Genomic DNA, 25,773 nt, shown 5'->3' with positions numbered 1-25,773 from the left:
CAATGGCTCTGATTTTCAGTTGCCAACTTTTTCTTTCAGATTCCCAAGGCTCTCCACAGAATTCTGCCCAAATCTATTCGCTAGCAATGTCCAAAACCAGAAAGTTAACTCACCAGTAGTCCAAAAAATGTGCATTATCTGTGCCCCCTTGAGGAGAAGGAGGGAAGATACTATGCCCCGGTACAAGTACAGGGGCAGGGTACAATTGTGGCACTGGTGGACACTGGATCCCAAGCTACCCTTCTGTCCAAAAGGGCCTTTGAGGAACTAAATGCAGGAAGGGGGGAGAATTACCAAATTCCTCTCACCTCTCTTCCTGGACAACTGCAGAACTTTGACGGGAAGGAAATTCCCGTTGAGGGGACTGCAGACTTGGACATCAAAATTGGGCGACACAAGGTGAAACACCCGGTCATAGTAGTGGCTCCAGAGGGCACCCCTTGTTTACTAGGGAATGACCTCCTGAGAAGGTTGTCACCCCTAATAGATTGCGTAAACAAGGTCCTCTGGGCCCAGATTAGTCGACCAATAAAATCAAAACAGAGTGTCAACCATGTTAGTTCAAATGGCACCTGCCACATGGTTGAACAAAAATCTGACCAAGTAGAATTTCACTTCCAGAACAACCAAATTCCAGACGTGACAGTAATAGCAGTAGCACAACAGACTAGTGATGGGGGGTCCTCTCTATTTCTGAAAATCAACCTTCCTTCCAGTTTAAGGTGGTATTCCACACTGGAAGGAAACACTTTGAAATTCTTTACTAATCCACAATCAGAAACTCCCACTCCTATAGTCCAGAAAGATGTGAAGTCAGCTCAGAGCCTGGCTGATATTCAGCAAATTGGAGAGCAGTTGTTCATCCCTGTTCAGTTAAATGATGGGGAGGACTCTGTTCTCGCTCGATTGTGTGAGAACAACGGTAAGAGCTTCATCAGCGAAGCCATGTTCCGCCAACTCCCAAAAGATCCAGCCAATGCCACATTCAAACTGATAGACAAATGGGAAATGGACCTGGAAGCACCTAATTCCAAACATCTCCTGCCAAGCAGGTGTATGCTCAAAATCTCCATTGGCAACAAGAGCATAGTCCATAATTGTTGGGTCGTGCGAGACGTCACTGCCGCCTTTTACTTAGGCAGTGACATTTGGACCTAATAAACTTCAAAGCTTGGTCCTGATTGGCAGATAATCCCATGGGCTTTGATGATTCAGAAAAAAAGCATTTAGGTCAGCTCAATTGCTACCTTATGCAGTTGAAATTCAGATTAAAGAGGAAGTCACCATCCCAGAAAGGACCCGACAATTCTCCCTGGGAGTGAAAGCTAAAAGAGGACAAAAATTGAAAAACCCTGATGCTTTTATTCATTTAAATGCTTCTCTCCAACAGCAAGGGTTGGGGGTAAACCCAACACCATTAGTCAACATAGAACATGACACCATTCCAATAGAGGTGGATAACAGTGACCTAAAGAGTATTACTCTAGCCACAGGCACCATTATTGGAATGGCGGTTGATGACCGACATTTCTCCATTGATTTAGGAAATGAACTGTTAGGACCAATCCCCAAGGACTTTTTTGACAGTGACAGTGATGACGACACAACACCAGACAGGATTTTCACCCGGCATGGGGGAAACTTCCTGGTGTACACTTCTTGCCCTTATTGTAAGGAAGATGTGACTTGTGACTTCAGGAGGGATGAGGTGATTTTCCAGGTCCATGAGGACTGCCTTTCCCACCTGAAGCCTCCAGTCCAAATCAGCACTCTGACCAGGGACTTCTCCACCCAGCTGGAGGAGGCCACTGAGATAGCCAAACCAGAAGTCTTTTCAGGCTTCAGGCAGATGTTGGAAGAGAGAGTCAACCTAGCTGATGCCTGTGTGACTCTGGAACAGAAGCAAAAGTTGAAACAAGTTTTCTTGGATTTCCAAGATCTCTTTGCGGTAGACTCATATGACTGTGGTCGCACCGACATCCACACAACAACAATTCCCACGGACTGTGGAATGACTCCAGTGTTTGTGAAGCAATATCGTTTGCCTCTCGCATCCATGGAGTCCCTTACTGAAAATAATTAAGAACCTTGAGTCCCGGGTAATAATACGTCCAGTACACAGCACCTCCAATAATCCGGTGCTGGGAATATTGAAGCCAAACGGCCAGTGGAGACTCTGTGCCGACATTAGGGAGCTCAACAAACGGGTCCATACTTCCCGATGGCCTCTGCCCTACATTGACCAAGGGCTGGCCCAGATTCAAGGGTCACAAGTATTCACTGCAATAGACCTGACCAATGGATACTGGACTGTGCCTGTAAGTAGGGAGGACCAATACAAACTGGCTTTTACCTTTGGGGGCCAGCAGTACACCTGGACCCGGACTCCCTTCGGATACCTCAACTCCAGCAATGAATTCAACATGTTCCTACATAAGGCCATGCCCAACCTGGGGGCGAGGGGTAACCTGGCTTATGTAGATGATGTCCTCATCAAAAGTTCATCTGTGGAGGAACACATAGCGGAGATCCATTATGTTCTGACACAGTTGAGGGCTGCCGGAGCAAAACTTTCCTTTCAGAAAGCACAGTGGTGTAGAACCCGTGTTAATTTCTTGGGGCATGAGATTACTCCTCAGGGTCTCTGTCCCCAAGAAAAGAAAGTGGAAGCACTCCAGAAACTGAAAGACCCCACAACTCTACGGGAACTAAGGAGCCTCCTTGGACTAACTAATTACAGCAGAAAGTTCATTGAAGGCTACGCAGAGATTAATAGACCCCTGATTCATCTCTTGAAGGGGGGGTCAAGTGGGAATGGGGTCCAGAACAAACCGAGGTAGTAAGACAACTCAAAAGAAGCCTCTCACAAGCCCCTTGCCTAGCTTACCCTGTCAGAAACAAGGAGTTCTTCCTGGAGACGTGGTTCTCTAATACGTGCTTGACGGCAGTATTATACCAAAAGCATGACAAGGTCAATAAAGTAATCTCCTATGCGAGCAAAACTTTATCCTCTGTGGAGGAACAATTCAACGATTGTGAGAAGGCACTCCTGACAACGGTGTGGGCATTGAAGAATTACCGCCCGTTTATCCAGGGGGAACACATCATAGTTGAGACTCCACACCAGCCTCTGCAATATCTCCAAAGTGACAGAATCCGGGCCGGAAATGTGAGTAATTCCTGAATTACTTCCTGGATTCTGTCAATGCAAGGCTTTCCTGTGGAGGTCAGATATGGCCAAAACAAGAAGAGTCCCCTCGCGCAAGGTCTGGCTGACTTGCATGATTGTGCCAGAGAAAACTGTCTCGAGGACGAAAGTCTAAAAATCAAGGACAACATGGAGGCATACCTTAATTCCCCACACAAAGTCTTTGAACAAGACAAGTGTGAGGGAATGCCCACTGTCTATGCGGATGGATGCTCGTACCATGTTGACAACGACGGGGAGAAAGAACTGGTGGCTGGCGTAGGGAATGCATGGGTGAAGGAGTTCCCAGAACCCTCCGCTGGATACAAAATTGGTCCCCGAAGTAGTCAGGTGGCAGAATTGATGGCTGTGCATCAGGCCATCCTCACTGCGTCCAGCATCAACTGCACGAACTGGTCATAATCACAGATTCGGATTATGTACGGAAGGGGTTCGTGGAGCACCTGGTTAATTGGAAAACCAGAGGCATGTTATGTGCTAATAACAAACCCCTGAAACATGGGAAGTTAATCCAAAATATTGATGATCTGGTCACATCGAATGGGATGACCGTCTACTGGAAAAAGATCAAGGGTCATTCCAAAGTAGAAAAGTAGAGGGACCAGACAAAACTGGAAATGACTTAGCTGATCAGCTGGCCAAAACCGGGGCCATCCAAGGGGATCTAATAGAAATAGAGTTCCTGTTGGGGGAAATCCAGGTCACTGCGATCACTAGGTCCCAGACAAATGCTCACAATGATCTTTCAACTGCCCAATGGAGCAAGGAGACCCCTGATGCTGATTTGATTACAGCTCAGAAGGGGGATCCAATTATTGGTAAGTTTTACCAACACCTTGAGGACCCTGAGAACTTTCCCCTGACGGATACCGATTACATTGGGAAAGAAGACCTAAGAGTGTTGATGAAATGTCCAAAAATGTTCCGGATCCAAGACGGTTTGTTGGTAAGGAAATCCCAAGCTGGCCACGATCAGTGGGTGGTTCCTACCTCATTCCAAAGCCTGATGTTAAGTTACACCCATGATGCGGCCACCGCCGGTCATAAGGGGTTTCACACAACACTGGAAATCTTAAGAGAGGTTGCATACTGGCCACACATGGGGCAGGACCTCGACCAATACTTGAAGGGGTGTCTTGTGTGTGCACAATTTTAGCCATCATCCCTCACACACCGTGCACCTCTCCAAAAGAGGGGGATGACACTGCCATGGTCAGATTTGCAAATCAACTTTGTAGGCCCTGTGATTCGCTCGTCTAGAGGAAACAAGTACATGTTGACCGTTACATGCTTGTTTACCAAGTGGGTGGAATGTCTCCCAGCCCCAAACTGCAAGGCAGAAACAGCAGCTGCCCTGATGATTAACCACATCTTTTTCCGTTTTGGTCTACCTCAAAGGATTGAGTCTGACAGAGGTAGCCACTTCACCAGTGAAGTAATGACAAAGATGTGGGCGATACTGGGGGTCAAAAGAAAGCTACATATTGCTTACAGGCCAGCTTCTTCTGGAGCAGTGGAGAGATATAACTGAACCATTGTGAGCATCTTAAAAAAGTTTGTGGCAGATTCTGGGCCAAGATGGGATATCCGATTACCTCTGGTCCTAATGGCCATCAGATCTACCCCTTCATCTGCAACCAAAATGTCACCATTTGAGTTGATGACTGGACGCAAGATGGTGCTTCCCCACCATTTGCTCTACAGAACCCAAGAGCAAACGTTGATAAATGCCTCCACAACTCATGAGTATGTGGAGAATTTAAGGAAACACCTTCAGCATGCTTTTGCCTATGCTCAGCGGAATCTAGAAAGATCAGCCGAGAGCATGAAGACCCACTATGATTTAAAAACTACCCGAAAGGAATATAAGGTGGGTGATCGGGTCTATCTATACAATTTCCAAAGGAACCAGGCCAAACAGCGAAAATTCTTGCCTACATGGAAGGGACCGTTTGAAATTAAAGACAAGATCTCCCCTGTTGCCTATAAGATCTGCATCCACAAAGGCAGTCTGGCGGAAGGGGAAGACATGTGGGTCCATATTAACCAGCTAAAGTGTTGCCATCCCAGGCACACTTTGCAGCAACTGGAGGAGTCCTCTGCGATACCAGAGGGGACCGCTCCAGATTAATTCAGTTCCAACCCTAAAATATCCCACATATAGTCTCTAAAATATTAAACTCTTGTAAGCCACTGTCTTTGAATGATAACTTGTATCTCAAAAGTAAAAATATTCCCATCAGGACCGGCGAGGAGACCCGATCGATCTAACCAGATCGGGGAAAAGATGCTGAACTGTGCCATCTACCGGAAGAAGATGAGGAAAACATCCCAGATCTTGCGAGTTCCATCTATGAAGGATCAGAATGGCCATCGCAAGAAGGGGGGGCTTGTGGGATGTTTTTACCCATGCATCCGAGCCCTACCACAAAAACTGTGCCTTACTGGCATTGAAAACATCATGATGGCCAGAACTTCCCAGAAAATGCACAGGGAAATGCATGAAGAATAGGCTGCCACCCATTTCTGCCTATGTTGTGGGCACAGAAGGGCACTGCCTAAAACCACCATTGGGCTACAGACAGTAGCCTGAAACCATTGCCAAAGGGGCAATGCGGATTGCCAAAAGCAACCCATAACTATTGGGAATTCATTTTCTTCAGGTAAAATATGGCTAAATTATGGGCACAAAATTATTTTACTGCAGAACCACACCAGTGCCATGTGCTGAACCTGGATAATATACTTCCATGTAAAATCTCTTGTTTGAAATGCATTAATTCAAGACTGATAAAAAAAAATGCATGCAGTACCCGCTTTGGACTGAAGGCGGCGCTAGCGGTCTAAACTCTGACAGGAGAACTGCTACTTCAGAAGCTAATCCGCCTTCTGTGACAATTGGGACTTCAAAAGACTGTGGGTTAATTAAAAATATAACCACCTGCTGTTCCCAGAGACAATCTGATTTGATTAACAGGCCAAAAGGCTGGGAAACCTTCTCACCTCAGAAAGCCCAGGATATCACATGGTCATGCTAACCAAATGCAAAGTGGCCCCCTGGTCTGTTGACCTCAGCTTGCTGGAGCCCACACAAAAGACTTTTCCCTTGAATAGGATATGGTGATTTTGACTGTTTCCTGTCAACAAAGATCTACCAGCCAGGAGAGACATGTGATCACTGTCATCCCCAAACTTTGGGGGCAGACTCAAACACTGCAGTACTTTGAATTGAAAGCAAATATATATTTTACAGAAACACTGATAAATTTTGCTAACCAGATGACAGAAATGTGAAATTTGGGGATCCTTAAAATGATAGATCTTGGTAAACTTTGCCCACAATTCAAGCCCAAACTCCAATTTGTGTGATGGTCTGGGGCAAAACCCCGCTATTTATTGATACTACAGACTCTGTGTTTAAGCTAGAGACATGGGAACTTACTGGAGTATGTATGGACAGGCCATGTATATGTGTATAATTTTTAATGAAAAAGCAATGTTGCATAACCCACTAAAATCGAAAATAAGTTGCCATTTCTTTACCCAAGCTCCTAGAAACGCCAGAGTCGGAACAGTGCCTACCTCATGTGATATATGATGTGTGTAGGTGATGTAAAAACAACTGTGTATTTGTGAAAATATGTATTTGGATCAAATATAGATTTGTGTGTAAAGATGACAGGGGAGGGCCCTCTGGCCATAAAATCTACCTCATCACTCTGACTCACAACTCAGTTCCCCCAATCAAGGGAGAGAGGAGGAATTGGCCAATGATAAGTGAGAGGGGCAGGCCTAGCTAGGCCTAGGCACACACCCATTTTCAAAACACATAAAAAGAGACTGCTGGGACAGGTAGACATTCAATTCCATTTGCTGCGGAGCATGCTGACCGACGACTTCACATCCAGAGATCCAACACTTAGACTTCCAAGCTAAACAGAGACTACAGAACTTTGAACCAAGAAGGCCCACTGCAAGCAAAAGTATTTGTCAGCAGGCCTCAAAATCATTTGCAAACTATTCCACAGCCGGGCGAGCTGTCTGAATTCTTTTGCCAAGAACTCTTGCCAGTACCCAGAAAGCAGTGTTACATCCAGAATCCACTTGATCCGGACCAGAAAGCAGAGCAGTATCCAGAACCAGAGGCCGCTGAATCCAGAGAGGCTAGACCAGCAGAGCAGAGCTGACCCAGATCGCTGTGAGCAGAACCGGTGCCTGATTGACCCGCTGAGCAGACAGAACCGGAGCCGGACGTGTTGACCAGATCCGTGACGAGGCCTAGTTCAAATTATATTGTGAGTACCTAGCAGAACTGTGCAGAACCAATCTCTTAGTTAAAATAATCTAATCCAAACTATTTTAACCTAAGTAGAACAGCCTCCTAGAAATCGTGTCATCTGTCATTTGTAAAGCTGCACAACTGTCACCTGTCAATTCTGAAGCTGCAATCTGTCACCTGTCATTTTGAGTTTTACTTTAAATCCGAAAATCTACCTTTATTTAATCATCCGTATCTCTGGAACCGTTTGGGCTTAGAATCTAAGCTTTCCAACGAACCTAAAACCGACTTGCTACTCCTTATACTTGTGCCGTAATTGCGATTCACGCACTCGCAAATTTTGCCGCGATTTGCGATTTGGCATGATTTCTTTACCTGTAAAAAGATAGCAGTTTTTTGCTTTCCTGGGCTAAAAATTAGTTTGTCTCTTAATAACCATCCCTGAATCATTGCTAAAGTGAGCCTGAGCTCATCCCAAGTATCTCTCACTCACCCTGAACCTCCTAAAGGGAATTAAAAGCATTTTCAGCATATTTCTCACTTCACTGCCACCACATTCAAAGCACTTGAGCCTGTGTTTTAAAACTCATACCTGTTTTCTCTAAGCTTGCTGGGGTGGGAATTGAATTTCGTATTGTATTTGATTGCATTCCTGAGAACTGTGTGCTCCTCTTTCCATCTTCTTCCATTTCATATATATTGCATAGGGGGGGAGTGAATTGTCAAAAGAAGAAGTGATCATATTACCTTTTGCTAAAATCATAACAAGTTATTTCTGTACTGCATTTTATTCCACCTTGCGTTTCCTTGAACCATATAAAGCATTCTTCCCCACCTTGTTCTTCTGTTCCTATTCATAGTTACCTCTTGCTGATTACTGCTCATATTCATAAGTGTAATATCCATTATCAATTTATTATAAAGTGTGATATATATATATATATATATATATATATATTGTTTAAATTCTCAAATAAACCTTTTAATTTGCAAAACAAACCTACTTCTTGGCTCAGTGGGGTCAGGGGGATTCTAAGAGGGGGGTGCTATACAAGGGTGGTCATCCAGAGTACTGAACTAGACATAAAAATACATTAATAAGGGTTTTCCTCAGCATCCCAGACTAGACATTGACTTGGCTGTAGCGTTGATTGAATATCGCTTACAAAAGTGGGGGCTCGGAGCCGGGATATTCTGGGTTAGATTTACCATTTGTGCAGATTAATACAGTGTGCCAACTGACCAGATACACATATCCTGTTAGATCACCACGCTGTTTTACACTGTGAAAGCACCCCTCAAAGGAACGCTCTAAGGAAACGGTCTGTTTTGCAAAATAAAATACAAACTTCTGTAAGTTAGGAAGGAACTCAAATTCCAGAATGTCGACCTTGGTAGATATGAAAATAGCCAGAGAGCACTTCTTACATAAGCTATTTGTGAGATGTGAGTGGACTCATCAGGACCAAACGGTCTGGCTGCAGGCAATCGCGCAACAGGTCACTGAAACAGGGTCAGATATATGGAGAGATCAGGGTCCATTACATGTGGCCCTGAGTGAATTATACATGGCTCCTAAAGTTAAAGATGAACACGACAAGATGGTTAGGATAGCGGCATATTTGTATCTATATATGGGAGCCATGCAGGACAAATGTGCTGAAGGCCAAGATCTGGCAAGTAGGCAACAGCTGGTGTTAGAAAAGGCCCAATCTGACCTGGTCTCTTCTGAGCAGAGGCTGCAGAGGAGCCAGGAGTCAGAAAATGATAGTAGGCAGTGTATCATTCAAATAAAAGAGGACATGGATAGACTGCAACAGGAGAAGGCTGACCAGGATACCAGATTTCTCGCCTTGTAGAAGGAGTACCAAGAAGGTTTGGACTCCCTTCTGCAGAGCCAGAAAAAGCTGGAGCAACAACTGGACTTCAACAGGGCATGCACAGAGCAGGTAGACACCCTGCAAATTCGATTAGACAGAGAGAAAGAGGAAAGCAATAAATTGATTCTGAAAGACCTGGATACCCAGGCAGAGTTTGATCAGGAGCGCCAGAAAGCTGGTGCCTTCCAAAGGCAAAGGGACGACCTGGCGGCACAGATGCAGGCTCTTAGTCAGGAAAGGGATACCTTAGGCCAGGAAGTCTGCCACTTAAAAAGGAAAATGGCAGAAAATCACCTGGCCCTCCAGGGACTGGGTGACCTCCAAAAAGAACACCAGAACTTGTTAGAGCACACCAGGAGGGTGGAGGATGCTCTGGCAAGAAAGGAGCAGGCATATAGGGACACAGCTCAGGAGGTAACCCTCCTGCAGCAGAGACTGGCCCAGTACTCCAGGACCAATCAGGAGGCACAGAGAGAAAATGAGGCTCTCTGTCAGCACAATGATAGGCTCCAGCAACAGGTAGCGATGCAGGAGAGACTGATAGAGTCTAGTAAGGCCTTAACTGAGGAACTGAAAGCGCAGGCTCTTGCATTGCAACAGGAAGCAGGGGCGGATAGAGATGAGGTTCGCTGGGAAAGAGAAACTCCTGAGCATAACCTCAGGAGCCCTAGTACCAGAGGCCTTCATCTCTCCCAGTCCCTGGTCTCTGCCACCCCCATGTCCCGTCGCGCACATGAGCCCAGGGCCACGGGGATGGCAGATTACTATCCAGCTAGAAGTATGGGGCTCATAGGCCAGTACCTCCCAGGAATGGATGGGCGGGTATCCGGGTATGGGCACCCAAGCACAGTGCAATTTAGTGGGGAACCCCAGGAGAGTAGGCCCATTAAGGGCATCCTGAAAACCTCTGCCCAGTTAGGTCAGTTGGGGGGATACCCAGCAAATCCTGGTAGCAAAGAGGGATCTCAAGACTCCTCTGAGTGTCACAGGACACAGGAGACCAGGTCCCCACATTCTGCCAGCCATTCCCAGGCTCGGAGAATCCGGGAAAACCTGGAAGATCAGCCGGGCACCTCTGGGAGCAGCGCTTCTGAGTCGGAGGATGAATGGACCAGGGTTACCCGAACCAAAAAGGCCAATAAGGCAAAAAAGGGCCTTGCTTAAGGACCCATTGAAACAAATAAAGGCAATAAGGAGTGTCATCACGCTTTATCATAAGAACGCCAAGTATTCTGTTTGGGAACACTTGGAGCTCTATGAGCAAATGTTGGAGACTTTCCATTTGAAGGACAGCCAAAGCTGTATTCAATATGTAAAGTGGACCTTCTCACCAGAATACTCCAGTTTCTTTGCGGGGCTGGAGGATCAAAACCATTCAAGGTGGTCCACATACAGGGCGGCCATCTTGAAACATTTTTCTGTGCACAGAAATCCTCAGGAGGCTCGCAAGGCAGCCTACAATTTGCAATGTGGGGAGGATCAGGCCCCACAAGAGTTTGTGCAAGAATTAAAGCGTGCTTTTGCGCAGACCACCAGAAGGGTGCGCACGGATAGCAGAGAATTTATCAATACGTTTTTCCATGCCTTACCCAATTACATAATGACCCAGCTCTTGAGAGATTTTCATGAGAAAAGATCTTTAGACTGGGTCATTGAACAGGCTACCCGGATCTATGAGGTGCAGAAGCCCATCGAAAATAAAAATAATGTGCCGAAAAACCCCAAACCAACAGCACCCCTGCTGCTGCCAAGGTGGCAGAGGTAAAGGTTGCCCCCGTTTTAGATTTGGAGATGGGGGGGCCTAAAAACATGCCTGCACCAAATAATTCACAGCCCAGAAGGCCCTCGGGCCAGTCACAGACAGGGAGTCGAGGAGGTAGTCCCACAAATGGAGTCCCCCGCTCCCCTGACTATGTAAGTCCCCGCTACAAGGGAAATCGACCAATCCTGGGTTATGTGTGGACTCCTCCAGCCCAAGGGGGGGATCCAGCCAAGCACCTGACCCGGGGAACTTCCCTCCTAACTTCCCCCAGGAGTGCAGAAATTCTCCAAATCCTGGGCAGAACTTTTTCCCCAGGTATCCGCCCAATTTTCAGACCCAAAATCATCCATCTTTCTTTCCCCAATTCCCTGAGCCCAGACAACCTAATCTGGGAGAGGGGAGGCCAAGGGTGGAGGGGTACCAAAATCTTCCCAACCAGGGGTACTACCAGAGTAGGGATAGCTACCCTTCCCGGGATCAGCCCAGGGGAGAAAATAGAGCCCCGTATCAGCCTGAGCGGGTTTCACAACTTGAGCGCCATGTCCAAAATATGGCACGAGATCCGGGTCACATACTGAGGGCTCAACAGAATCCTCAGATGAGCATGCCACCGGAGAATGGCCCAAACTCGGGACCGGGTGCTCCAGAACAATGACGGGGGCAGCACCCCGATAACCCACCGGTTCCCAGGGAGGAGGCACAAGGGGAAGGGGGGTGTAAAGCCTTGGAGGAAGCTTCCTTCCCAACTTGTAAACAGCCCCTGGAAAACCAGGAACCGGAAACAAAATCTCCTGCCCCTGAAAGTCTGCCACCCAAGGAGCAGAGGGGGGGTAGAAGAAACAAAGGACCCAAACAGACCCACTTTGTGGAGGAGGTACAGGTCTTCCAATTTGAGGGAGAGGGATCCTCAGAAGATCCTGGGAAAAGGATCTTCTCCTTCAGAGATGGGGGAACTCCTCCCAAGGAAAAATGGGTCACAAGGGATGTCAATTCAGACTGGGGAGATGTGGAGACTGAGCTACCGCCGCCCATCATCTCATCCCAGAACCGACAATACCAAAATCCCAAGGGTCAAACCCATCCTCATGACTGCCTCCAAAAAGGGCGGGGCGGCCCAGAACCGGAACCAGGGGAATGGCTCTGATCTCCAGTTGCCAACTTTTTCTTTCAGATTCCCAAGGCTCTCCACAGAATTCTGCCCAAATCTCTTCGCTAGCAATGTCCAAAACCAGAAAGGTAGCTCACCAGTTGTCCAAAAATGTGCATTATCTGTGCCCCCTTGAGGAGAAGGAGGGAAGATACTATGCCCCGGTACAAGTAAAGGGGCAGGGTACAATTTTGGCACTGTTGGACACTGGATCCCAAGCTACCCTTCTGTCCAAAAGGGCCTTTGAGGAACTAAATGCAGGAAGGGGGGAGAATTACCGAATTCCTCTCACCTCTCTTCCTGGACAACTGCAGAACTTTGACGGGAAGGAAATTCCCGTTGAGGGGACTGCAGACTTGGACATCAAAATTGGGCGACACAAGGTGAAACACCCGGTCATAGTAGTGGCTCCAGAGGGCACCCCTTGTTTACTAGGGAATGACCTCCAGAGAAGGTTGTCACCCCTAATAGATTGCATAAACAAGGTCCTCTGGGCCCAGATTAGTCGACCAATAAAATCAAAACAGAGTGTCAACCATGTTAGTTTAAATGGCACCTGCCACATGGTTGAACAAAAATCTGACCAAGTAGAATTTCACTTCCAGAACCACAAAATTCCAGACGTGACAGTAATAGCAGTAGGACAACAGACTAGTGATGGGGGGTCCTCTCTATTTCTGAAAATCAACCTTCCTTCCAGTTTAAGGTGGTATTCCACACTGGAAGGAAACACTCTGAAATTCTTTACTAATCCACAATCAGAAACTCCCACTCCTATAGTCCAGAAAGATGTGAAGTCAGCTCAGAGCCTGGCTGATATTCAGCAAATTGGAGAGCAGTTGTTCATCCCTGTTCAGTTAAATGATGGGAAGGACTCTGTTCTCGCTCGAGTGTGTGTGAACAATGGTAAGAGCTTCATCAGCGAAGCCATGTTCCGCCAACTCCCAAAAGATCTAGCCATTCCCACATTCAAACTGATAGACAAATGGGAAATGGACCTGGAAGCACCTAATTCCAAACATCTCCTGCCAAGCAGGTGTATGCTTAAAATCTCTATTGGCAACAAGAGCATAGTCCATAATTGTTGGGTCGTGCGAGACGTCACTGCCGCCTTTTACTTAGGCAGTGACATTCTCAATCGCTTTGCCATTAGTTTGGACCTAATAAACTTCAAAGCTTGGTCCCAATTAGCGGATAATCCCATGGGCTTTGATGATTCAGAAAAAGCATTTAGGTCAGCTCAATTGCTACTTTATGCAGTTGAAATTCAGATTAAAGAGGAAGTCACCATCCCAGAAAGGACCCGACAATTCTCCCTGGGAGTGAAAGCTAAAAGAGGACAAAAATTGAAAAACCCTGATGCTTATATTCATCTAAATGCTTCTCTCCAACAGCAAGGATTGGGGGTAAACCCAACATCATTAGTCAACATAGAACATGACACCATTCCAATAGAGGTGGATAACAGCGACCTAAAGAGTATTACTCTAGCCACAGGCACCATTATTGGAATGGCGGTTGATGACCGACATTTCTCCATTGATTTAGGAACTGAACTGTTAGGACCAATCCCCAAGGACTGTTTTGACAGTGACAGTGATGACGACACAACACCAGACAGGATTTTTAGCCGGCATGGGGGGAACTTCCTGGTGTACACTTCTTGCCCTTATGGTAAGGAAGATGTGACTTGTGACTTCAGGAGGGATGAGGTGATTTTCCAGGTCCATGAGGACTGCCTTTCCCACCTGAAGCCTCCAGTCCAAATCAGCACACTGACCAGGGACTTCTCCACGCAGCTGGAGGAGGCCGCTGAGATAGCCAAACCAGAAGTCTTTCCAGGCTTCAGGCAGATGTTGGAAGAGAGAGTCAACCTAGCTGATGCCTGTGAGACTCTGGAACAGAAGCAAAAGTTGAAACAAGTTTTCTTGGATTTCCAAGATCTCTTTGCGGTAGACTCATATGACTGTGGTCGCACCGACATCCCCACGACAACAATTCCCACGGACCCTGGAATGACTTCAGTGTTTGTGAAGCAATATCGTTTGCCTCTCGCATCCATGGAGTCCCTTACTGAAATAATTAAGAACCTTGAGTCCCGGGGAATAATATTTCCAGTACACAGCACCTTCAATAATCCGGTGCTGGGAATATTGAAGCCAAACGGCCAGTGGAGACTCTGCGCCGACCTTAGGGAGCTCAACAAATGGGTCCGTACTTCCCGATGGCCTCTGCCCTACATTGACCAAGGGCTGGCCCAGATTCAAGGGTCACAAGTATTCACTGCAATAGACCTGACCAATGGATACTGGACCGTGCCTGTCAGTAGGGAGGACCAATACAAACTGGCTTTTACCTTTGGGGGCCAGCAGTACACCTGGACCCCGACTCCCTTCGGATCCCTCAACTCCGGCAATGAATTCAACATTTTCCTACATAAGGCCATGCCCGACCTGGGTGCGAGGGGTAACCTGACTTATGTAGATGATGTCCTCATCAAAAGTTCATCTATGGAGGAACACATAGCGGAGGTCCGTTATGTTCTGACACAGTTGAGGGCTGCCGGAGCAAAACTTTCCTTTCAGAAAGCAGAATGGTGTAGAACCCGTGTTAATTTCTTGGGGCATGAGATTACTCCTCAGGGTCTCTGTCCCCAAGAAAAGAAAGTGGAAGCACTCCAGAAACTGAAAGACCCCACAACTCTGCAGGAACTAAGGAGCCTCCTTGGACTGACTAATTACAGCAGAAAGTTCATTGAAGGCTACGCAGAGATTAATAGACCCCTGATTCATCTCTTGAAGGGGGGGGTCAAGTGGGAAAGGGGTCCAGAACAAACCGAGGCAGTAACACAACTCAAAAGAAGCCTCTCACAAGCGCCTTGCTTAGCTTACCCTGTCAGAAACAAGGAGTTCTTCCTGGAGACGGGGTTCTCTAATACGTGCTTGACGGCAGTATTATACCAAAAGCATGACAAGGTCAATAAAGTAATCTCCTATGCGAGCAAAACTTTATCCTCTGTGGAAGAAAAATTCAACGATTGTGAGAAGGCACTCCTGGCAATGGTGTGGGCATTGAAGAATTACTGCCCGTTTATCCAGGGGGAACACATCATAGTGGAGACTCCACACCAGCCTCTGCAATATCTCCAAAGTGCCAGAATCCGGTCCAGAAATGTGAGTAATTCCCGAATTACTTCCTGGATTCTGTCAATGCAAGGCTTTCCTGTGGAGGTCAGATATGGCCAAAACAAGAAGAACCCCCTCGCGCAAGGTCTGGCTGACTTGCATGATTGTGCCAGAGAAAACTGTCTCGAGGACAAAAGTCTAAAAATCAAGGACAACATGGAGGCATACCTTAATTCCCCACACAAAGTCTTTGAAGAAGACAAGTGTGAGGGAATGTCCACTGTCTATGTGGATGGATGCTCGTACCATGTTGACAACGACGGGGAGAAAGAAATGGTGGCTGGCGTAGGGAATGCATGGGTGAAGGAGTTCCCAGAACCCTCCGCTGGATACAAAATTGGTCCCCGAAGTAGTCAGGTGGCAGAATCGATGGCTGTGCATCAGGCCATCCTCACTGCTGTCCAGCATCAACTGCACGAACTGGTCATAATCACAGATTCGGATTATGTACGGAACGGGTTCGTGGAGCACCTCGTTAATTGGAAAACCAGAGGCATGTTATGTGCTAATAACAAACAACTGAAACATGGGAAGTTAATCCAAAATATTGATGATCTGGTCACATCGAATGGGATGACCATCTACTGGAAAAAGATCAAGGGTCATTCCAAAGTAGAAAAGTAGAGGGACCAGACAAAACTGGAAATGACTCAGCTGGTCAGCTGGCCAAAACCGGGGCCATCCAAGGGGATCTAAAAGAAATAGAGTTCCTGTTGGGGGAAATCCAGGTCACTGCGATCACTAGGTCCCAGACAAATGCTCACAATGATCTTTCAACTGCCCAATGGAGCAAGGAGACCCCTGATGCTGATTTGATTACAGCTCAGAAGGGGGATCCAATTATTGGTAAGTTTTACCAACACCTTGAGGACCCTGAGAACTTTCCCCTGACGGATACAGATTACATTGGGAAAGAGGACCTAAGAGTGTTGATGAAATGTCCAAAAATGTTCTGGATCCAAGACGGTTTGTTGGTAAGGAAATCCCAAGCTGGCCACGATCAGTGGGTGGTTCCTACCTCATTCCGAAGCCTGATGTTAAGTCACGCCCATGATGCGGCCACTGCCGGTCATAGGGGGTTTCACACAACACTGGAAATCTTAAGAGAGGTTGCATACTGGCCACACATGGGGCAGGACCTCGACCAATACTTGAAGGGGTGTCTTGTGTGTGCACAATTTCAGCCATCATCCCTCACACACCGTGCGCCTCTCCAAAAGAGGGGGATGACACTGCCATGGTCAGATTTGCAAATCGACTTTGTAGGCCCTGTGATTCGCTCGTCTAGAGGAAACAAGTACATGTTGACCGTTACATGCTTGTTTACCAAGTGGGTGGAATGTCTCCCAGCCCCAAACTGCAAGGCAGAAACAGCAGCTGCCCTGATGATTAACCACATCTTTTCCCGTTTTGGTCTACCTCAAAGGATTGAGTCAGACAGAGGTAGCCACTTCACCAGTGAAGTAATGACTAAGATGTGGGAGATACTGGGGGTCAAAAGAAAGCTACATATTGCTTACAGGCCAGCTTCTTCTGGAGCAGTGGAGAGATATAACCGAACCATTGTGAGCATCTTAAAAAAGTTTGTGGCAGATTCTGGGCCAAGTTGGGATATCCGATTACCTCTGGTCCTAATGGCCATCAGATCTACCCCTTCATCTGCAACCAAAATGTCACCATTTGAGTTGATGACTGGACGCAAGATGGTGCTTCCCCAGCATTTGCTCTACAGAACCCAAGAGAAAACGTTGATAAATGCCTCCACAACTCATGAGTATGTGGAGAATTTAAGGAAACACCTTCAGCATGCTTTTGCCTATGCTCAGCGGAATCTAGAAAGATCAGCCGAGAGCATGAAGACCCACTATGATTTAAAAACTACCCGAAAGGAATATAAGGTGGGTGATCGGGTCTATCTATACAATTTCCAAAGGAACCAGGCCAAACAGCGAAAATTCTTGCCTACATGGAAGGGACCGTTTGAAATTATAGACAAGATCTCCCCTGTTGCCTATAAGATCTGCATCCACAAAGGCAGTCTGGCGGAAGGGGAAGACATGTGGGTCCATATTAACCAGCTAAAGTGTTGCCATCCCAGGCACACTTTGCAGCAACTGGAGGAGTCCTCTGCGATACCAGAGGGGACCGCTCCAGATTAATTCAGTTCCAACCCTAAAATATCCCACATATAGTCTCTAAAATATTATACTCTTGTAAGCCACTGTCTTTGAATGATAAGTTGTATCTCAAAAGTAAAATGTTAGGTATGTTAAAGTATAAAATGCATATGTCTGCCACACCATTAGTAGTGATGGAAAAATGTCTATGAATAGGTATTGCCGCTTTTCCTTTGTCGTCCTAGGAGAAAGAAAACCTGGAGACTGGCCAAGGAGAACGATCCAAGGACCGGGAGCAAAGATCCGAGGGGCCTGGGGTACCGCCCAATATTCCCATCAGGACCGGCGAGGAGAACCGATCGATCTAACCGGATGGGGGAAAAGATGCTGAACTGTGCCATCTACCGGAAGAAGATGAGGAAAACATCCCATATCTTGCGAGTTCCATCTGTGAAGAATCAGAATGGCCATCGCAAGACGGGGGGGCTTGTGGGATATTTCTACCCATGCATCTGAGCCCTACCACAAAAACTGTGCCTTACTGGCATTGAAAACATCATGATGGCCAGAACTTCCCAGAAAATGTACAGGGAAATGCATGAAGAATAGGCTGCCACCCATTTCTGCCTATGTTGTGGGCACATAAGGGCACTGCCTAAAACCACCATTGGGCTACACACAGTAGCCTGAAACCATTGCAAAAGGGCAATGCTGATTGCCAAAAGCAACCCATAACTATTGGGATTTCATTTTCTTCAGCTCAAATATGGCTAAATTATGGGCACAAAATTATTTTACTGCAGAACCACACCAATGCCATGTGCTGAACCTGGATAATATACTTCCATGTAAAATCTCTTGTTTGAAATGCATTAATTCAAGACTGATCCAAAAAAAATGCATGCAGTACCCGCTTTGGACTCAAGGCGGCGCTAGCGGTCTAAACTCTGACAGGAGAACTGCTACTTCAGAAGCTAATCAGCCTTCTGTGACAATTGGGACTTCAAAAGACTGTGGGTTAATTAAAAATCTAACCACCTGCTGTTCCCAGAGACAATCTGATTTGATTAACAGGCCAAAAGGCTGGGAAACCTTCTCACCTCAGAAAGCCCAGGATATCACATGGTCATGCTAACCAAATGCAAAGTGGCCCCCTGGTCTGTTGACCTCAGCTTGCTGGAGCCCACACAAAAGACCTTTTCCCTTGAATAGGATATGGTGATTTTGACTGTTTCCTGTCAACAAAGATCTGCCAGCCAGGAGAGACATGTGATCACTGTCATCCCCAAACTTTGGGGGCAGACTCAAACACTGCAGTACTTTGAATTGAAAGCAAATATATATTTTACAGAAACACTGATAGATCTTGGTAAACTTTGCCCACAATTCAAGCCCAAACTCCAATTTGTGTGATGTTCTGGGGCAAAACCCTGCTATTTATTGATACTACAGACTCTGTGTTTAAGCTAGAGACATAGGAATTTACTGGAGTATGTATGGACAGGCCGTGTATATGTGTATAATTTTTAATGAAAAATCAATGTTGCATAACCTACTAAAATCGAAAATAAGTTGCAATTTCTTTACCCAAGCTCCTAGAAACGCCAGAGTCGGAACAGTGCCTACCTCATGTGATATATGATATGTGTAGGTGATGTAAAAACAACTGTGTATTTGGGAAAATATGTATTTGGATCAAATATAGATTTGTGTGTAAAGATGACAGGGGAGGGCCCTCTGGCCATAAAATCTACCTCATCACTCTGACTCACAACTCAGTTCCCCCAATTAAGGGAGAGAGGAAGAATTGGCCAATGATAAGTGAGAGGGGCAGGCTTAGCTAGGCCCAGACACACACCCATTTTTAAAACACATAAAAAGAGACTGCTGGGACAGGTAGACATTCAATTCCATTTGCTGCGGAGCATGCTGACCGACGACTTCACACCCAGAGATCCAACACTTAGACTTCCAAGCTAAACAGAGACTACAGAACTTTGAACCAAGAAGGCCCACTGCAAGCAAAAGTATTTGTCAGCAGGCCTCAAAATCATTTGCAAACTATTCCACAGCCAGACGAGCTGTCTGAATTCGTTTGCAAAGAAATCTTGCCAGTACCCAGAAAGCAGTGTTACATCCAGAATCCACTTGATCCCGACCCGAAAGTAGAGCAGTATCCAGAACCAGAGGCTGCTGAATCCAGAGAGGCTAGACCAGCAGAGCAGAGCTGACCCATATCGCTGTGAGCAGAACCGGTGCCTGATTGACCCGCTGAGCAGACAGAACCGCAGCCGGACGTGTTGACCAGATCCATGATGAGGCCTAGTTCAAATTATATTGTGAGTACCTAGCAGAACTGTGCAGAACCAATCTCTTAGTTAAAATAATCTAATCCACTCGCAAATTTTGCCGTGATTTGCGATTTGGCCTGATTTCTTTACCTGTAAAAAGATAGCAGTTTTTTGCTTTCCTGGGCTAAAAATTCGTTTGTCTCTTAATAACCATCCCTGAATCATTGCTAAAGTGAGCCTGAGCTCATCCCAAGTATCTCTCACTCACCCTGAACCTACTAAAGGGAATTAAAAGCATTTTCAGCATATTTCTCACTTCACTGCCACCACATTCAAAGCACTCGGGCCTGTGTTTTAAAACTCATACCTGTTTTCTCTAAGCTTGCTGGGGTGGGAATTGAATTTCGTATTGTATTTGATTGCATTCCTGAGAACTGTGTGCTCCTCTTTCCATCTCCTTCCATTTCTTATATTGCATAGGGGGGGAGTGAATTGTCAAAAGAAGAAGTGATCATATTACCTTTTGCTAAAATCATAACAAGTTATTTCTGTACTGCATTTTATTCCACCTTGCGTTTCCTTGAACCATATAAAGCATTCTTCCCCACCTTGTTCTTCTGTTCCTATTCATAGTTACCTCTTGCTGATTACTGCTCATATTCACAAGTGTAATATCCATTATCAATTTATTATAAAGTGTGATATATATATATTGTTTAAATTCTCAAATAAACCTTTTAATTTGCAAAACAAACCTACTTCTTTGCTCAGTGGGGTCAGGGGGATTCTAAGAGGGGGTGTTATACAAGGGTGGTCATCCGGAGTACTGAACTAGACATAAAAATACATTAATAAGGATTTTCCTCAGCATCCCAGACTAGGCATTGACTTGGCTGTAGTGTTGATTGAACATCGCTTACACCTTTGACAACTCCCTCTCAGCCTTATGAGGCACCATGGGGTCGGAAGTGTTCTCTGGCTTTTTCAAGGGGCCAGTAGGAGCCGTCTTTGAAAACACCTCCAACATTTGGTGTCGGATCTCCCCCCACTCTGCTTTACAAGCAGATTTGTGAGGAAATCTTACCTTCTTCCTGTCGTGCGAGGATTCAGAAGATGAGGAGCAATGACGTCTCTTCTTTGATTTTCGTCGAGCCAGTGATGACGAAGAGTGGCAAGAGTCGCTCCTAGATCTCAAGCCCTTTTAGGGTTTTGAGCGCTTTTTAGGTCTTTTTTTTAGAAACACCCTTAAGACAACTATCTGCGGACTACCTCCTTTTGGGAGGAGTAGACGTGGGGGATTTAGAACTGACCTGCCTAAGATGAGTTTGGCCTCCCTCCCTTTTAAGGCCTTGCTGGTCATGGATTGACACAACCCGCAATCGTCCACCCTATCCACCCTATGCCCTATGCTCCTATGCACCAGAGGCAAATTCTGTGTGGATCTGTGATCAGCGTTTTAGAATTAAAGTCTGCACACCTCATAAAACCTGTCTTCAGAGTTGACGTTCGCGAAGATGGGTAAAACCAGTAGAACATTTTCTCAGGCGATCGAACTGTTTGAAGCGTGCCCTGCATGTGGAAAAACAAAACTGAGGCAACGGGTATGGTGCGTGTTATTTATACCAGCGTCGAAATCACAGCCGATGGTGGGAATGGAAGCCGCCGAGGGCCCCCCAGTTGACGAAGCATGGCGCCCTCTGCTGTCAAAACATTTCCAAAGCTGCATGCAGGATATCGGGCATATCAAAGAAGAGGGATCCGTGGGAGGACACAATCCATTAGAAATTACATATTAGTCGCCAAGCATGTGTAGTGACCATGTTTTACCGCTCATCGAAACCTAAGTGTGTTGCAAGTTCACCAAATGGAATGGCAGATGCCGGTCTTGTCTAATGGCTGATCTCAACATCAAAGACTAGTGCAACAAACACATTTCTGACATTGTCTCCCAACAGTTCGATTTTAGCAACTCCACTCCACCAACTTAAATCAAGAAATTCAAGAGGCATGCCAATATTGGAAATACAAAAAAACTCTCCAGTTCCAACAATGGTACTGGTCCTGGAAAGTGATAGTTAAAGAAACGCATTAATCTCCAGAAATGTGGGGTGAGTGATCAACTTCAATATAATCCAAGTAAACCACACAATTTGCTACAACCGATTTGCAGGCCACCTCAACAATGGCATACTATTTCCATGGATTGTATTGTACACTCCACCCATGGAAGAGTTTCAGGGCAATTGTTATAATCTTTGATAACCTAAGAGACTTGATACCATTAAAATAACTTCCAAACACTGACGCCATTGACTGTCTTTTTTACGAGGACATGGTATGATTATATGTATATGTTCACTGATGATCACAAACCAGAGATTACAATTCAGAGTCACTTGGCCTCAGTGCATGGCTCTCCATTAGTTACTATCTACGAACCTATAGACAAACGAAATGACAGAATAATTGTTGAAAGAGGACTGGGCAGACACACCCTGGTTTACAACAATGCTATACACCCATCCTCAGACTATTCACCCTTATTGTGCGTGCAGTGCTACAATCCCAGAGTGTGACTACCTCATTTGATGCCCAAGTAAGGTTTATTGTGTTGAGGCCCATGATAAATCAAGGATCACATTAAGTACCCAATTAAAAGCAAAAACCACAAATCCACAAACGATGCAATGATTATGAGTATGTCCCTTGTAGAAAACATACAATACATTTGAATGTCTTCATCGATTCATTGTGTCCTATCCAGCTTAAGATAGCTTATCCAATGGTGGTGTGATAGCCACTGCAACCTACTGTGAACATACATGCAGTATTTCATGTATCGCAGTAAAAGCCATTTTAAGAATGCATGTTGCATACTCATCATCCTCCGTCTGAGGTCGTAAACTGCATCATAGTCATGTATGACGAAGATTATATTAATTGTTTGACCAGAAGAGCTGTGGATCAAATGGGTGTGCCTGGCAGCAAGTGGTCAATATCCATGCCTCATTCCTTGTGAGGCATTTCCATTGAAAGTAACATTGTGAACCTAGCCTTTTGTGGAGGGCCCTGAAGGTTTGAGTCTTAGGCATTATCCCCCTGGGAGAGAATAGCATGTGGAGCAGTTCTAATGGCAGTACTATTATAGCCCAAGCCTTTTGAGGAGGGCCTGGGATGTTGAAATGACAATGGGGAGAGGAGAGGGCTTAAGGACTCAAGACACCCATGTCCTACCTTTAAATGGCCTAATTAGAGCCTCATAGAACCCCAGTTTTCCATGCCATCTCATTGATATCCATGCCATTAGTAAGGCAACAGCAGGGCAGCATGCCCCTCAAGACACTTTTATCTCAGCAATGCCACTGAGAGATATGCCAGGCATTTTGAATTACTTTACTGATTTTCTAGATTGTAGGACTGTTCATCCTTGCTACTGTCTATCACACTGACACATTGTGACGGCTAGAATTTTGTAAACTGCAAACCATCACTTTTTCCTTATGGTTATGGGCCACGATGATGTCTTGATCTTTAAACAGTACGTACCTGGAACTTGGGCACTTTCAGATTCAGCACCTTCATGGGGAGCCGCATCCTGGATGCCTTCTACTCCTGCCAAGGCAAAGAAGAAGCTGGTTAGAGACATGGACAAACTCAAAAGCAAGAGGAAAGACATGTTCTCTTCTCATAGCAAACCCATTGTTGATGTTGGTTAATTGGGGCTGAATTAAATAACTATTCTGAGATTGGGGTGAACTTTTCTCTCAACTTAAACAAGCGAGTGGCGAATCCCCCAGTATTTGAGACCATATTAGTAACAAGTCTTCTGCATTTTGAAACCTTGTAGCCAAAAATGGACCAGCCCCTACATGTCAACCGAAAGTCTCAAATAGGAAGTTAAAACCACATTCAAAGAGGGAAAAATGATATCAACACGTCCGCAAAAGTAGCTTTTTCCAGTGGCACAATCCATAAAAGCGTACGGCTAATAAGAATCTAGGCATAAAACAGTAATGCATAAAAAGAGGCCAATGAATTCCAGACTTATACATTGGTCAAATTGAATAGCAGGATAAATCACAGCTCTGAGATAGTTTTCTCTTTAAAACACACTGGTAAGTATAAGTATACAGTGCTGCGATTAACAAAGTGCCATAAATCAGGTAGCTCCCTATATAGATAGATATTGAGCTCTCTGTTGGTTAGTGCCTCTGATAACAAGCATTGGCAAAGGTAGCAGTTTTGTGCTTTTTTTGTAGGCTTGGGATTGACAGGCACTGCCATACATGTATTACCTGCACATGAAATGGCTTGACCTGGAAAGTACTGTGAAACCATGAGCATATAAGGGCAGTGTCTGGCATATGCCTATCTAACACCTATATTTAAGCAAAACTGTTGGTTTTGCCAATGTGTATTTTAACAGGAATTCTGTGCAAGGAACAGAACAATATATATTGCTAATTAATCAAGTGGCTGAAGGCACACCTGGTTAAGACATGTTTATTATGCCAGGAGTTCATTAACATCTGCAATTAAGTCATTCACTCTGGGAAGACTGCTTAGAAATAACAATGGAGCACCAAAGGTTGATGTTGACTGCACAGTAAAGCTGGCTTAAAGAGATCCCAGGAGGATATGTTTTGGCAGGGTCAGGCATAGGTAGTAGGGGGGAACGGTATAGCTGGGACTGTGGCTCAGTGGATGAGTAATGCATCCACTACAGAGATCTGTGTTTGATTCCATGGTCGCAGGTTGGAATCCTGGCAAACCCACACTGCCTTTCATCCTACCGAGGTCAATAAAATGAGTACTGTTAAGTTGGTTAATAATAAACATCTGTTATCTGTCAATAGCCCTCTGGGGTGAATGTGTGCTCTACAAAACTAACTGTTATTGTTAATGGCCTTGGGATTAGCATGGCCATCGTGAAACGCCCAACAAAACCAGTGTTTAGGCACACTTGTATATTCACCAAAAATCCTTTGAGGGTCTCTCTAGCCGTAAAAATGAAAAAGGGACTGCAGTGCACTGTACTGTAAGGTATATTGTGCACTGATAAAATGTTACTAAGAAATAGCAAGAAAGTGAAAGACTAAGGCAAACAAAGTCCCCCAGTACTGACAGTCTTAAGGGCATGTCAGTTTCCCAAAATGAGCAAAAGCCCAGCGGAGCACAGCAGAAGGAGGGGCTCCACTGGCAAAAGTCAGGCTAGGATGGTCAGACAACAGCAAAAAGTTAGGGGGTTCAGAACTGGAGGGAAAAATACCCATAAATGGAAATCTTTCCTAAGACTCGCCCCTCACAGAAAAAGGACAGGGGAACTAATCCACCCATGGATGAGCTTCTTGTTCAGGTCTGTTAAATATTCTGGACAACCCATCAGCATTGCTAGGTTGGACACCTGACCTGTGCTCAATGTTGAAGTCAAACGCTTGCAGGCTTATGGACGACCTGAGCAATTTAGGATCCTAACCCTTCATGTTCATGAGCCACTTTAAGGGCTTATGGTCAGTTTGCACAGTGATGTGGGTCCCATAGAGGTAGGGCCTCAGCTTCCTTAGGGCCCACACAACAGAGAAACATTATTTCTCTACTGTGGACCACCTGAGCTCTCTGTCCTTAAACTGGCTACTTATGAATCCAATTGGGTGTCCCTTGCCTTTCTCATCTACCTGTGATAGTACAGCACCTATCCCAGTACCAGAGGCATCTGTCTGCACAATGAAAGGTCTTTTGTAGTCAGAGGCCCTGAGAACAGGGGTCTGGAACAATGAGTCTTTTAAGTAATTGAAGGCCTTCCCACACTCCTCAGACCAATAGACCTTCTTGGGTTTCTTAGGATTAGAGAGAGCAGTCAGAGGGGCAGCTTTGGTGCCATAGTCTGCCATAAAGTTTCTCTAA

The 25,773-nt window shown here is 45.6% G+C and overlaps 1 protein-coding gene across 1 annotated transcript in view; it reads right to left on the bottom strand.

Moving 5' to 3' along the window:
* Nucleotides 1-25,773, bottom strand: part of NME8 (NME/NM23 family member 8) — a 2,398,321-nt gene that overhangs the window by 295,726 nt on the left and 2,076,822 nt on the right. Inside the window, exon 18 of the mRNA XM_069613833.1 lies at nucleotides 23,416-23,481. Coding sequence (XP_069469934.1) covers nucleotides 23,416-23,481 — 66 coding nt within the window. The remainder of the gene's footprint in view (nucleotides 1-23,415; nucleotides 23,482-25,773) is intronic.

Source organism: Ambystoma mexicanum, chromosome 5p (assembly GCF_040938575.1).
Source record: "Ambystoma mexicanum isolate Mex_15411 chromosome 5p, UKY_AmexF1_1, whole genome shotgun sequence".
Taxonomy (NCBI): Eukaryota; Metazoa; Chordata; class Amphibia; order Caudata; family Ambystomatidae; genus Ambystoma; species Ambystoma mexicanum.
This window is presented reverse-complemented; position numbering and strand designations above follow the sequence as displayed.